Source organism: Nicotiana sylvestris, chromosome 1, assembly GCF_000393655.2.
Source record: "Nicotiana sylvestris chromosome 1, ASM39365v2, whole genome shotgun sequence".
In the NCBI taxonomy this organism is placed as follows: Eukaryota; Viridiplantae; Streptophyta; class Magnoliopsida; order Solanales; family Solanaceae; genus Nicotiana; species Nicotiana sylvestris.
Window position 1 is genome coordinate 39,479,391 of NC_091057.1, and position 16,441 is coordinate 39,495,831.

General features: G+C 39.9%; 1 protein-coding gene across 1 annotated transcript; it reads right to left on the reverse strand.

Moving 5' to 3' along the window:
- Positions 1-11,845: 11,845 nt before the first annotated feature.
- LOC104232818 (sm-like protein LSM5) lies at positions 11,846-16,034 on the reverse strand. Its single transcript, XM_009786101.2, has 4 exons — positions 15,805-16,034; positions 15,587-15,710; positions 12,276-12,348; positions 11,846-12,135 (listed from the first exon to the last, which is right to left on the reverse strand). Exons 1-4 carry the CDS (start codon positions 15,839-15,841, stop codon positions 12,103-12,105), a joined length of 267 nt encoding a protein of 88 aa, XP_009784403.1. The 5' UTR covers positions 15,842-16,034; the 3' UTR covers positions 11,846-12,102.
- Between the last annotated feature and the right edge of the window lie 407 nt (positions 16,035-16,441).

The window sequence follows — 16,441 nt, forward strand, 5'->3', positions numbered from 1 at the left end:
AAATAGGTAGAAAATAAGGTAACAAGTAAAGGTTTAGCACAATTATGAAAGTAATCACAATTAGAATCCAATTAATACAAGTACTCCCCTTTAATCAAGGAATTACAGGTTAAACGGATATTAACAGGGATAACCAAGGAAAGAAAATCTGTTGAGAAAGATTGGTTTTTACCATATAAGGGGTAGTAAAAGTATAGAGCATGTGATTGAGTCTTAAGTACAGAATACACTAATTAAGGAAAGGATTCAACAAGAATGAAGCACCACAACAAATAAGGAAATGTAATCAATCAACTTAAACAGCCGAGTAAAATTTTAGGGTTTTATAAGAAAATCTTGCAATCAAACCATAAATTAAAGAAATCAGGATCAATCAAGAGGGAGTCATGATTTTGTACTTCAACATATAAATAGAGAAGAATGAACAGGCGTAGTAGACATGCAAGGTCAGCCATATCGACAAAAAGAAGCAAGAGATGAGCAAACCAGATAGACACAATCATACAGAAGTGACACGAGTAGGCTAAGGACTCAGTAGAAAAACCCATTCAAAGCATGGTAACCAACAAAAACTTAACAAAGTCAATTAGCCATGGCTAACACACAAAACCAGAGTGAAGAAAACCAATCTAACACACAGAAATAGGTAAAAAAAATCATGCCAACACACAGAAACAAGTAAAGAAAATCTTTAAGAAATTAGGGCTTTTTAACAGAGTTGAGTTAAAAAGCAATAAGAACTTAGAATCGGTCAAGATAAACAAAGAAGAAGGTTTAATCATAAAGAAATCAGTCGAAACAGGTATAGAAAGAACTCTGAAAACCCTAGTTTCTCAAAGGGAGTAAAAAAACTTTAAAGTAGAAGATCTTTCAAAAGAAAGCTCGAGAATAAGCAAGTCACAGAAAGAGATAGGCTTAAAGCATAAAAAATAACATAGATCTGAGAGATTCAGAAGAGAGTTAGGGTTTCAAAAAGAAAACCAAGTAAAAATTAAAGGAACCTGTTGAAACTTCACCGATCGTGACATATAAGGTATGATTTTGCCCAAAATCACATCGGAGACCCATAAGTAATAGGAACAGAAACCCTAGGTCCAAATCGACATGGCCTAGGACCCTTGAGGGCCTTAGAGATGATGAGCAGGGTGATGAGAGACCCATTGGAGGCTTGGGTTTGAAAGGGTGGTCGCCGGAGATGACCGGAGAAGGAGGCAGTGAAAAGTGATTAGGGTTAGGTCGAGAAAGAAGAGAGACAAGAGCATCTGAGGGCGGCGCCCTTAGAAAAGTGATTAGGGTTAGCGGGGGTCTCTTAGAATTCAAAAGGAAAGGTTGAACGAGGGTTGTTGATCTCTTTAGACGACTTGAGTCGGGTAGACGTGTATAGATCTGGGTCGGGTTGTTTGGGCGTGAAATTGGGCTGGAAAGGGGTCCAATTTTGGCTATAATTGAAAGCCAAATTTGGCTGTTATTTAAATAGCCAATTTCACATATTTAATTTATATAAAATAACCGGCAATTTCTGGAAAATAAATTTAAGTTGCCAAAATGATTTGAAATACATAATTAACAATTTAAAAATACGAGATCCAATTTTATGCATATAAAACATAATTATTCTTAAAAGGGCTAATATTGCAATTATGTACAATTTAGCTTTAAAAATACTAAATGTAATTGTAAAAATATATAAAAATTACCTTAGCCATATTTTGGCATAAATATAGAAATTAAATAGATGAATTATCAAAACAATAATTTTGAAAACAATTATTGGGGATTTTATGGATAAAAAGGGAGAAAATAAGTCAATTTAATCCCTTAAAATTATGGGGAAAATAATAAAAACCTTGGACATACTTATATATGCATATATATGCTATTTTGAAGGTAGTTATGCATATTTAAAATATATAGGAAAAAATTGGGTATCAACACCCGGGACCTCAACCAAAAGCACAAACAAGTCATATACTACTATCCAAACTTATACCAATCTTCAAAATACCTCAAACAACATCGAATCAACCAAATCACATCGAATTCAAGCCTAAAGTTCCAAAATCTCCCGAATTCCGCTTTTGATCAAAAAGTCTATCAAACCACGTTCGAATGACCTGAAATTCTGCACACACATCCCAAATGACACCACGGACCTACTGCAACTCCCGGAATTCCATTCCGACCCCTATATCAAAATTTTACCTATCAACCGGAAAATGCCAAAATTCCAATTTCGTCAATTCAAGCCTAAATCTACTACGGACCTCCAAAACACGTTCCGATAGGGCTGGGCATATATCGAGTATAACCGATAGCCCGAACCGCTAAAATACTATTGGGTTATCGATATTGGGTTATTGGGTAAATAGTTCGATAACAGTTTAATGTTATTTGACTATGGGGTTATCGGTTCGGGTCTCGGTTTGTCCAATTTAATAACAGTTTAACTGATAGCCCAATAAGCTTTAACAAAATTAAAATTTTACCAACTAAATATATAAAGCCACCTTATGTCTCAACTCTCTCAATTCTCTCGGTAGTTACTCTTCATCTTCCGACCTTAACCCTTAGAGTAATTTTTAAACTTTTTTAAAATTTCTCATCTTAATTCTTCAGTTAAGATTTTTAGTTTTAAACTTTAAAGAATTAATTGTTAAAATTTTTAGTTTTTATATTTGTTTCTTTTGTTGCAATGATTCTTTAGTATTTACAAGATTAGGATTTTATTATTTTCCTGTGAATTATGCACACCCGCAGTGAGATAGTTAGTAAGATTAGCTTGTTAAGTGTCTTATTCCTTACTCCTACTAACTTATAACTTTGAAATTTGAGATCATTCATTGAGATTTTCAAATGCAAAGAAAGTTTCTTTTCTAAAAATGAAATTTAATCCCTCTTTTTTAAGAACAAAAATTCAGTTCGATTCTCTTAACAGTGTGATCACGATTTCTGTTAAAAAACATGAAATTTTTAGATATTTTTATTTTTATCGGGTAAACCGATAAGGATCAATAACCGACTAATCGATACCCGATACCCGATACCCGATATCTTATCGGTTTAGCATGTTTATAAACCGATAACCGATATGACGAACTGATAACATTCACAATCGAACTGACTGATGCTCACCCCTACGTTCCGATCACACTCTTAAGTCCCAAATCATTTCCCGAAACTATCCGGACCATTGAAATTCACATCGGAGCCCTATTTCACATAAGTCAACATCCGGTTGACTCTTCCAACTTAAGCTCACTCAAAAGAGACTAAGTGTCTCAAACCTCACCAAAACCTTTCTGAACCCGAGCCAACCAACCTGATAACTCATAATACAACTGAAAAAGGCAATAATAATTAGAAATGGGGAAACAGAGCAGTAACTCATGAAACGACCGGCCGGGTCGTTACACAAAGCTTGCCCAAAAGACCCGTTCCCGCTGCCCCATATCGACCAACTCATTGATGCCACAATCGGGCACGCACTGCTAAATTTCTTGGATGCCTACTCGGGCTACAACCAAATCCTCATGGAGGAGGAGGACCAGGAAAAAACCAGCTTTATTACCTACCAGGGGACGTACTACTACAGAGTGATGCCATTCGGGCAAAGAAATGCAGGGGCAACGTACCAGAGGCTAGTGGCCAAAATGTTCAAAGATCAACTTGGAAAGATAATGGAAGTATATATAGACGACATGTTGGTCAAGTCAAAGAGAAAAGAAGACCATATCGACCACCCGAGGGAAGCCTTCGACATACTCAGAAGGTACAACATGAAATTAAACCCCGAAAAATGTGCTTTCGGTGTGACATCTGTAAAATTCCTCGGCTTCTTGGTATCACAATAAGGCATCGAGGTCAATCCCGACCAAATCAAGGCCATATAAGGAATACCAGAAAATCTAACCAGCAAAAGTAAGTGCAAAAGCTGACCGGCCGAATAGCCGCCTTGTCAAGATTCATCTCGCGGTCCTCCGATAGGTGCCACAAATTTTTTGGCGTACTCAAAAAGGATAACAGACTCCAATGGAATTCCGAGTGCGTCAACGCCTTAAAAGAACTAAAGGCCTACCTGTCTTCGCCATCGTTGCTCGCTAAGGCAGAACCCGGAGAGTGCATCCTCGTCTACCTGTCCTTATCCGACATCGCAGTAAGTGCTGTCCTGGTACGAGAAAATAAAGGTATGCAATCTCCGATCTATTATATTAGCAAAACTTTGGTCGACGCTGAAACGAGGTACCCCCACTGAAATCTTAGACCTTATTTACAGTGCCACCCTATCTTGGTGGTCACGACTTTTTCTTTAAGGAGTATCTTGCATAAACCCAAATTGTCGGGCAGATTGGCCAAGTGGGCCATAGAGCTGAGCGAGCACGATATAACCTATCAACCGCAAACATCGTTAAAGTCGCAAGTTCTTGCCGACTTTAGTGTGAAGATAATGTCCGAAGTCGGAAGGGAAACCGCCATTACTTCTACCAAAGTACACGACCAATGGGTTTGGTACACCGATGGCGCTTTTAACGTATCAAGATCTGGACTGGGACTCATGCTCGAGGTCCCAACAGGTGAAATGGTTCGCCAGTCCATACGATACCCTGATATGACTAATAGTTGAGTATGAGGCAGTGATTGTGGAGTTAAAATTGGCACTCAAGTACGGAGCACGGCAAGTCATCCTTTGATGCGACTCGCAGCTCGTCGTCAACCAAGTCAAAACGACTTTCCAAGTTAAGGAGTAACAGGTACAGAAATACCAGGCCAAAATTTGCAAACTATTACTTGAGTTCGACGAATGCCAGCTCGACCAAATACCCCGAGCACAGAACATCGAGGCGGATGGCCTTGCCAAACTGGCAGTAGCCACCAAAAGCATAACCAGATAGGGGGACATGGTCACTCTACTCCATTTATCAATAGATCAAATCGAGTTACAATCTATAAACCTGACTTGGGACTGGCGCAATTGTATTATCTCATACTTGTAGAGTGGAGTACTCCCACCCGACAAAAAAAAGCCAAGAAGCTTCGAATGGAGGCGGCTAGGTACAACATTGTCAATAATGACTTGTACAAAAGACCATTTGGTGGTCCCTTAGCAAAGTGCTTAGGACCAAATCAAACGTGATGCATCCTCGAAGAAGTACACGAGGGCCACTGCGGAGCTCACACCAGCAATCAAGCTCTCGTCAGATGCCTCATACGAGCAGGCTACTACTGGATCACAATGAAAAAAGAAGCAACCAATTTCGTTAAAAAATGCGAACCATGCCAGAAGTACGCTCCCATGATCGACCAAGCTGGAAAACACCTCCACTCAGTCATGTCACCCTTGTTCTTCATCAAATGGAGAATGGATATCGTCGGCCTGCTCCTCGCAGGACGAGGTAATGTGCAATTTCTTTTGGTTTTGACTAACTATTTCTCTAAATGGGTGGAAGTAAGTGCATTTGCTCAGATACGCGAACAAGAAGTGATCACCTTCATATGGCGGAACATCGTATGCCGCTTCGACATTCCCAAGGAAATCAGTGTGACAACGGACCTCAATTCACAGAGAAAAAGGTCGCCGAGTTCTTCGAGAAATGGCACATCAAGAGAATACTCTTTACGCCATATCATCCCACCGCCATCGGCCAAGCTGAATCCTCCAACAAAACAATATTGAATATCATGAAAAAGAAACTCGAAAACGGCAAGAGATTGTGGCCAGAAGTGCTGCTAGAAGTATTATGGGCATATCGCACCACGCCATAGACGAGCACAGGGGAAACGCCATACTCACTAGTCTATGGGACTAATGCAATGATACCACTTGAGGTCGGGGAACCAAGCCTAATATACTCAAATGAAAGTGGGCCAAGCAATGACGAAAATAGAAAACAAAATCTCGACGATGCCGAAGAACGAAGAGACATGGCTTACATAAGAATGGTAGCCCAAAAGCAACAAGCAGAGCGATACTACAACAAAAAAGCCAAGGTTGGGCCACTCAAAGTCGGGGACAACGTACTCAAAGCCAAAATACAGGCGAGCAAAGATCCACGAGAAGGCAAACTGGGGACCAATTGGGATAGCCCATACAAAATCACAACGGCAGCAAGCAAAGGGTCGTTGCAACTGAAAACAATGGAGGGAAAAGTGCTACCAAACAATTGGAACGTCGCTCACATCAAATACTTCAACTTCTAGAAACAAGACGTCCTCCAAGTCGTACTCTTTTTTCCCTTGCTCAAGTTTTGTCCCAATTGGATTTTCTCGGGAAGGTTTTTTAACGAGGCAACAAAGAGGGCATCTCGAAATTAAGTATAAGTTCATCGCCCGACCTCTCGACAACCTCTCCAGGTCGGCCGATGAAGGGACTACATAAACTGGGACTTCTCTAATACATGTATGAATAGAATAAAAACATGTAACTTCTCCAATGAATGTACAAACAAAGCGAAATATGCGAACACATGAGTTTCTCATTTCTCCGCCAAGTTTATATATTACGCCAATCTCAGAGTCAAACATTCGACCTCGCTCGATTCGACTCACAATCGACTTTGTTTGAATTAATTAACATTCGACCTCGCTTGAATCGACTCACAGTCGACTTAGTTCGAATTTATTAACATTCAACCTCACTCGAATCGACTTATATTCAACATCGTTCGAATCATTCAGAGTCAAACATTCGACCTCACTCGAATCGACTTACAATCGACTTTGTTCGAATTAATAAACATTCGACCTCGTTCGAATTATTCAGAGTAAAATATTCGAACTCGCTCGAATCGACTCACAATTAACATTGTTCGAATTAATTAACATTTGACTTCGCTCTAATTGACTTATATTCGACCTCGTTCGAATCAGAGTTAAACATTCGACTTCACTCATATCGACTCGCATTCGACCTCGTTCAAACCAATTTAAAATCAATATTCTACCTTGCTTGAGGTAACTTATGTTTCGACTTTGTTCGATTAAAAACATAGCCGACATTCAAACTTGAACCTGCTCGACTAGCAATCGACCTAAGTGAAATCGCAACCAAGGCAGAAAACAAAAATATTATCATTGCAAAATGTCATCTTAGAAGGTCCAAACAAGTGCCCGCAAAACAAAACAAAAAAGAAGAGAGAGAGAAGAAAAGTACAGAGAAAAGCACACTATTCGGCCGCAGCTCCCCCATCGCCATCACCACCGACGCCTTCGCCATTTGAGTACTCATCGTCGTACCAAACATCTGGCTCAATCCCGTCCAAATCCTCTTTGTCATCATTTATCCTGTGCGTGTCGGGGTCATAGCCGTAAGCAACACGAACTGCACATGCCTTAACATGAACATCCTTAAACTCTGTCTCAGAGGCTTTTCTGGCCGCCATCAAACCCCTGTATATGTCAAAATGAGCCTCAACATGGACCCACTTCTCGTACGAGTCTCGTGGGACGTTGGGATAAGTGGAAGCATGAGAGGTAGACGAATGAGCCTGTTATTGTGCTTTCTCGGTCTTGAGGACGACTATCTACTCGTTCAAATCTTGGACTTATCCTTCTAGTCCACCTATCCGCTCTTCGAGCCTCGCCTCTTTAAGAGAAGAGGCATCTGCTTCACTAGCCCGCTCTGATCTAAGGATGTGGAGGGTGCCCGCTAGTGTCTCCGTCTCTGCCTCAATTTGCTCCAACTCCGCAGCGTTGGCAGCCAGCTCATCCTTTAAGTCGTTAGCTGTAGTTTCACTTTGCTTAAGCACGGCCCATAAGGATGTCACCTGAGCTTGGAGGTCGACGCACTCGTCCATGACCCCCTTGCTCACTTCGAGCTTGTTTTTGGTCCTTAATGTCTTTTCGAGCTCACTGCACGTGCCAATAACCCTCATGAGCTCATCATCCTTCTCCTTCAACTCCTCATTCTTCTGCCTTAGCTCGTCATAGAGAGTTGGGAATAAAGTGTCCTCACCAAGTATGCGGACCAGGGCCTTGTGTTTGGTATGGTACTCTCTATATTTTGACTCCATCTTCTTATAGAGAGCCGTCCTCTTCTCCTCCCGACGGGCGCTCTCAATCTCCAGGATGAGAGTCTGATAAACAGACGAAGAAGGGTCAGCAAAGGAAAATAACGTAAAGGAAAGAAGAAATTAAAATGCTAAGAGAGGACTTCCTCGCAGGGCCATCTCGTAAATGCCTAACGATAGGTTTGCATCCTTCAACGTCTGCAAGGTCCTATTCTCAGACTCTGCGCATAGGGGGGCCAAAGCCGGAACCACACACTCCGAGTTACCAACAAGTTGAAATCCACGAGGATGAAAATATTTCGAGTGGACCATTCGATCCTCACCTCCACTCGAGTAAATCTATCCTCGAAAGTCCATACCTCCACATGTTGATATCAGAACCAGACCCATCATCTTCCACAACAATCATTTTTCCTCTACCACTAGCAGACGAAAAGCCAACCTCGGTTGCCCCCGGTATTTCCCTTTCCGCAGCAGCCTCCGCCGTTTCCAACGGCCTAGATTCCGCGACAACCTGTGGTGGGGGAGCAGTCCCCGTAGCTAAAGGGCATGCCACTTCCACATCCACAATCATTGCCCGCTCAGGTGTGGCCATGGCCTCTACTCTCCGCCTCTTCAATAGCGTCGTTTTCTCCTCACACTGGGAAGATTCGTCCACTAAATGAACCACCGGGCAAGTCGAGACCTCCGCTGATGGAATGGCTATCTGACGACCAGGTTTACTTAATATCGGAGTCTAGGAAGAAGTATTTCACATAGACTCGGCCAACACAAACTGCATCCCAGTCGAAGCGACCGCCTGGCAAAATGCGGGGACATGAGCATCTTTCTTAGATGTTCTCCAACCTAGCATCAAAAGAAAATCATAAACGGCAGAAAGAAATGCACCACAACAAAAGCGAAATAGTAACAAGGGCGAAACCCGACTTACCGGTCGAGGGATTAAGCCCGGACCTCTTATTGAAGAACGTCCAATCACGGATCCCTACGGTATGAGGCAAGATGCGGGCCACCCAATCACTGATATTGGCGATTAAAGAAGGGGGATACCTCTCAGCTGCAAAAGGAAAAATGACGTAACAAGTCATGAAACACGAATAGAAGGGAAGAACGTACTCCAAATAACGGCACTTACGAGCAAAATTCCATTGTTCAGGAAATTCACTAGGATCGCCGCCACGTGCTCGGTTTTGATGAAGAAATAATAGGCCCAAAACCGGTGGTTCATCCTATCATCCATCCCCGCCACCAACCCTTTGGTTCCGCGGTGGCGGAGGTGAATCATCGTACCCTTATGGAAGCTCGGTCCAAAGAGATGCAGTAGATGGCGGATAGAGACTTCGCAGCTGGCGAGCTCCGCAAACTTCGCCAACATAAGGAAGACCTTGTAAAGGTAGGAAAAAAGTTCTGTCGGACATATGCGGTAGTAACGGCAGAACTCCTCCGCCAATGGAGGAAGAGGAAGAGGAAGAGAATAGCCTATCTAGAACGGGTAGGTGTAAAACGCATAATACCCAGGCCGGTGAACTTGAACCACATCATCTCCGGCCGGAACCAGGTTAACGTGGGCTGGAATGCCATATTTGGTCCTAAGGGCGGCAAGGTACTCCGTCTCCATCTCAGACTTCGCAGACTCCGGTTCAAGGGTGGGTTCCTTAGAGAAGTCAGACCTAGACGTAGGGCTACGAGGAACGATCTACTCCACAGTGGGAAAGCTCTCATCCTCTATAATCGTTGATTCTCCACCACCAGAAGTCATGGCCACCAATAATGGAGTAGGGTCAGAGATCGTCTCAACGTTGGGGGTGATGTTAGCCATTTTCCGCTAATGTGTATACGATGGAACAAAAAAAGAAGAAATGGTGGCAACGGCTGCAGTTGAAGTGAGCAAGAACACAAGAAGAAGAAAGAGAAACAAGTGCAGGGTTGAAGAAATCAGAGAAAGCAAAAGTTCCATTGAGAAACTTTCCCCTATATATTTATAGACATCAGGTGCATTCGTATCGATGCAAGCAACCGCCAGTGGCCCTAGAATCGAAATGACAGGAGCTCGAGGAACGAGGCAACGCATTGGGAAGATGCGCAATGATGACGCATACGTTGTGACGACACCCTGCACTAGCCTCATGACCAACGACTCTCAGAATGACACATTATCGTTTTGACTACAGGCACCTCTACTCAATCATCACGCCAAAAAACTTTTCCTAAGTTGCCAACTAATAAAGTCCACTCATCGGGGCCGACCAGAAGGCATGGACTAACTGTAAATGTCAAAATTCGACTTAGGAAATCAGGCGTGGGAAGGTCGTTAAGTGAGAAGACTGTGTTTCGATTTGGGCGGCCAAGACGAGGTCGACTAAAGCCCAACAACGAGCAGTCGCTGAGCAAGCCATTGAAGCCGAGGTCGAGTAGTGAAGAGTAGGAACAACGGCTAGTGTAGTCTTGGGACTAGCGATAGGAATATTCTCTTTGTTGTACTTTTTAGGGTTTTTAGAGTGTCCCATATAAATAGAAAAGGGAAGAGAGGAAAGGGACGTGAGGTTCATTCTGAGAAAAACTATTGTAAGAAGTTGGCTCTTGAGAGAAAATACAAAAGGTTACGTTTCCATAGTGATTGATTTTATCGATTATTCTTCCTTTCCACTCACACGATCCAAGAAGTATTGTTCATTTTCTTACTTATTGCCATATTTTGTAGTTAGAAGGAAGAATCTTCCACATCATTCGATATTTGGGCGAATTGTTCTTCCTATTTACATTTATTGTCATTTTTCATATTTATTGTTCATCATTCATTCTTCATTTATTCTCCAAAGCGTGCATTTAATAATTTAATAACCAATTCCGGGCATTAAGTAGATGGTACCATTTAAACACTTAGCTAGTTCTAAGAATTATTATGCTTGACTAGGATTAGCCTTTCACCTTCGTTATCTTTTAATTAGTTTAACAAAGAGTGCTATACTTTTTGGTCAAACAATTAGTACATTAAATTTAATATTTAATTATAGCAGGACGTATAACACGAGTTTGAATGCTAACTAGCACACCAAGTTTGTACTTAATTATAGAAGGATAGAGAGGCAAACTGATTTTCAAAACTGAAATTGAGAATTTTTTTTGGTTATAAAAGAATGTTAGCAGCGAGACTAAATATTTAATTCGCATTGAGATGGCTGATTGATCTTGTAATCTCGTATTTACCTTTCTGCACTATAGTCTTAGAGGAATGGGAAAACTTCACTACAAAAAAAAAGTTGAAGCTCCAAAACAAGTGTTGTTGGGTTCTATTCTAGTCCATTAGGCTATGATCTTTTTCTTTTCTTTTTTGGTAAGGAGGTGTTGCTTTCTGTTCACTGAGTCTATCGAAAACAATTTCTCTATCTTCATAAGACAAGGATAATGTCTACATACTATCTTCCCAGATCCCACTTGTGAAATTACACTGAGTTTGTTATTGTTATTATTTCTTGGTAAGGAAGCGTATGTGCTTGCGGACGCTCCTCGATTATTCTACCTGCTACCTCCCAATAGTGCAAATAACTCTACTCGCCAAGACTTAAGCTATCCGTTAGGCTGTGTTCGCCCAAGAATGCATTGCTTTTCCATCCCCACAAGTATATGCCTAAATTCTTCAGCCAAAAAATTATGTGATTAATGCTTGTTCTATCAACATAATAAATAAATGTATGGACACATTAATAAGAAAGAAGATATTCAACTCTAACTATTCCCCTGCTTGACTACATCAGAGGGCACCCAACATCTCAAGTGAACAGAAGAAAACAATGGACGCATATAGCTGGAAAGAAGTAAAGGTAAGATCCACGAGCACTTGATTTTGAGAATTCTGCAAAAACTCCATAGCGTAACGGTAATAACACCTGAAGTCCTGAACAATATCAGTATCATAGTAGGCCTAGCCGAACACACTCACAAGTCACTGTTACAAAATCCTTGCCAGTTATGGATTCATGGTAAACTTATACAGCGAGAATTACTGAAAATACATATTGAAAATGGCGCTTGAGTTTTAAATGTCTCGAGCCCATCATCAACTAATCTCAATGAACAGCACGTCGCATATCATAATATATCATTCAGATTCAGGTGACCCACCAGGAACCAGCTGCATTAGTTAAAAGAAAAAATGTTTGTTACTTATCACTATATTTCCAGCTCAGCTAGGAATAAAAATGAAAATATCAGTAAAGAACAGGATACAAATGAAAGAAACAAATTGAATCAGAAAGAAGGGATTATACTTACGATAGCAATATTGTTTCCATTAAGCAGAATCTGATCAAGTTTTGTTACTCGCTTCCCTTCTGGAGTGATCTCACTGTAGGAAAAGTGAAAAGGTTTTAGCAGTGGAGTGATAGTCCATTTCAACTTCATTCATGGCAGGAAGGTGTAAATTTTTCTCATAACGAGGGGGGCCAGAAGGAGACCTCTTCAAATTGCACAAACTATGTTCCACCAAAAACTTCGAAATCAATAAGTGTAATATGGAAAAGTATAACGGGCACTTTTTTTGATAATGAAGATAACAACCACAAAAGTATAAAGGGCACTTCATCTAGTGGAGGCTAAACTAGATTAAGAGAGACAAAAAGTTTAAGAGAGCTAAAATAGATACTTTCTGCTCCACGAATTCAAGGGGCAAATGCATTAAAACCTTCTTATCCAATAACTAGCGATATTTTCGTGCTTCCTAAAAGAATGTGAGCAAATATCTGCCTACAAGTAATTGGTGAAAAACAACAAAGAGAATGAAAAGTACTGTGGCAGGAGCATGTTGAAAGTCTCAGGTCGTGTAATTATTACTTCAAAGCGTAATGTTTTATTTAAAAGATAAAAGATGAAAGCAAATTCCTACAGACTTTTTCTCCTTTCGGTTGGTAAGCGTGCATTCTGGTCATTCAATAACTATCCCACTTCACAAGTAAACATCCGCAGCTCCACAATATTGGACTGGACTTCAGGGACGACTTGTCAAAACATTTCGGAACGGATGAGGAATCAACGTCGCACTCCCCACCTCATCCCCTTTTAAATTTTCATTTATCCATGAAATACATTCTAGAGCAAGCTGGGCTTAAGAGATACAACATAAATCATCTATAAATAGACAGACTGGGCTCTCTATTCTTATTGTCTTAGCTTGTTTTATAGTTTATACAAATCAAACCTTCACTTTAGTGAAGATACAGTTACTAAATTTTAGACTCCAACTGTAAAAGATCAGGCAGCAAGTTGCTGAAAAGAGGAACAGAAATGGGAGTGAAATTAATAATTGATGTATCCAAACTAGACTTAAGAGACCATATTTTATACTAACTCATGAATACAGCAGAAGAATGCAGCCTAAAACCTCCATTTTCAGTAACTAATTATATCCTGGTGATCGCTAAAGGAATGTGAGATAAATCTGCCTGTATCAAACGGGTTCAAGACAAACAACGAAGCTGCGAGGAATGCAATGATACACCGCTCAGGAGAATGTCTCATATGTCAACTTCTGAAACTATTACTATGTCATGCAATAGTCTTTTTTAGATCTGTAAGGCAGACAACGCAAATAACATCTAATCTAGCCATTCAATTTCTAGAGTACAACTGCTTCTACTCCATGTGGATAAGATAAGTTAAGAGTGCCACATTTTAAATGCATTCTCAGTAGTTTCTTCTTCTTTGACCATGAGTTATAACAACATTAATCTCTAAAATAGGATAGACTGAGAACTTTTGACTCTTGTCATTTTAGACTGTGTTAAAATAGAACTAATTCCTCGCCGTAATAAAGATACAAAAGCTAAATTATAGTATCAGTGCAGGAGATCAGGGGTCAAGTTGCCGAAAAGTGTTACAGAAATGGGTGTGAAATAAATATTGCAATATTGTTGAGCAGTGGACTGATAAATAGAACTTTCAACCATAGCTCGTGGCAGAGGTATGAAGATGGAGTTATGACGGGTACCTTTTCAAATGGCACTATGTTCCATCAATTATCAATATTTAGGAATTACAGTAGCATTTATGCAGGCTAACATGGAAAACTCTCACCTGCTTGAGCTAAGCTAAAGTTTGAGACCAAAATTTTCAACAAAAACATTGATATACCAGGCAAACACTGCCTAAAACCTCCACTTTCAATAAACCAACTATGCTCTTCTAAAGAATGTGAGAAAAATCTTAACAATTAAAAAACAAGGGATGGATGTTAAGAGTAGACGGTAAAGATTGGACCCGAGTTCCAAGTAAGAGAAGCAGCTTTTTTGGCTAACCAAGACATCACGTACAAACCGTGCATAGATAAAAACCCAACTCTTTATTCAACAAAAGGAGGCAAAAAATTAGGACAGTTTTAAGGAAAATACTCAGTTCATATATAAACCAATTATAGATCTCTTAAGAAAACAAATATAGCTCAAATTAATTTACTTCTGATATGTCAACTAACTAGCATAAATGAAGATGAGTGAAATTTTCCTCAGACTTGATTGCAGGCATTGACATAAAACACCAACTTATGTGCACAGTGATGAAACTACAGTCACAATCACAATTAGGGGTGGCAGGCGGGTTGGGTTTGATATAGGCGGGTCAAAACGAGTAATGCAAAAACGAATAAATATCCAACCAACCCACGGATAGAAAATGGATATAACTGGTGGATAATACGGATACCCATATTATCCATGGCTTCTTGAATGTGATCACTTTTGGAGAATTTCTAGTCTCCTAAATTTGAAGAACCCCCAATTTGAGTCTTTGCAAATGTAAAAGTTAAACCCATTGGTTATCCATTGAGTATCCATTTTTTAAATGGATAATGCGGATTTTATCATTATTTGACACATTTTTAACAAGTTCATTATCCAACCCAGTTTTTAGTGGATAATATGGATGGATAATTGTTTTTTATTCACTTTGCCACCACTAATCAGAATAGGTGAATTTAATTGCAAATGTATACCAAGTTAGGGGTAGACCATAAATAACTTTACTACATTAACATGGTGGTACCCTTTTTCCCGCTCCAACAACAACAACACTAGAAGGACATGGGTTTGAAATCAATATTCAAGATTGCCCATTACAATATTACAAACTGGTATCTTGTATAGGACGCCATACCCAAAATGAAATGCAGACGAAACGCACAAGAAAATATTAAAAACCAAACAAAAGTATGGTTATGAAACCTCGAAAGCAGAACAGAAACATTCCTAAAACTATAAAGATGGTAACTTTCTTTTTGATAGCCCACAATCTATCTGGGGCCAATCCTCAGGACCAACCGCAGACTTCGAAACTCAGGTATATTGGGCGCGCCCCTCTACCCTTCTCCACTTAAATACCAGGCTTAGTTCCTAAGTATTTTTAAACTTGAGAATTTTTAACAAAAGTTCCTAAATAAACTGAGCAAAATCGGCATACTTTTTAATCAATCTATGTTCCACACATTAGGCAAAAAAAAAAAAAATCTAAACCCCTTTAGCATTCTAAAACCCTAAAGTTAAAATCTTTCACAAAACAACGGTAAATTATCAACAAAAAGAACAGTCACTACTTACTATTCAGTGACATCTTCAAGAACCATATTAACATAAACATCAAATCCTCTAAGGGTACCAACTAGCTCCTTATCCCCCTTCATTATCACCCATATCTTTGACCCAATGCAACGATCAATCAACTCTGCAAAATTAAAACCCATCAACTCTGCAAAATTAAAAAATTGAATAAAGGGGTTAAAATCCTAGTTAATAAATCTTGTTAGGAGGGAAATTACCAGATGGAAGAAGCTGAGAAGGGTTGTTTGAAGACATTGGGAAATTTCGCAAAGGTTTTTTCTTCCTCTTTAGCTCTCGGAACTCAACGATGGTAAGCTGAAAAAACTTGGAAAATTGATTGTAGGGACTTGGGGTGTGTTAAGGGCGCTTCATAGGACGGGTAAAATTGATATTTTATGTATATTCTTTCTAAGTTCTCCATGAGCGGGTTGAGCTTGGGCCCAATGACAGAAATAATTGATTATCCAACAGTACATAATGTACTCCCCCGTTTCAATTTATGTGAACCCATTTGGCTGGGCACGAAGTTTAAGAAAAGAGAGAAGACTTTTGAACTTGTGATGTAAAATGAGGCACATATATTTTGTGTGACTATAAATCATTGCATAAAGTTAAATTTTTTCCAAATAAGGAAAGGGGTTATTCTTTTTGGCACAGACCAAAAAGAAAATAGGTTCACATAAATTGAAACGGAGGGAGTATAAGTATATATATTAGCTAGGGAATATAAATAGTAGAGTAGTAAATTAGGCCAGCTATTTATGTAAAGATTTGACTGCTCACGAGGACCCACTGACTCAAAAAGTCTTCCACTTTTACGGACAAAGTGCACCAATATGCACTTTTTATCCTGTT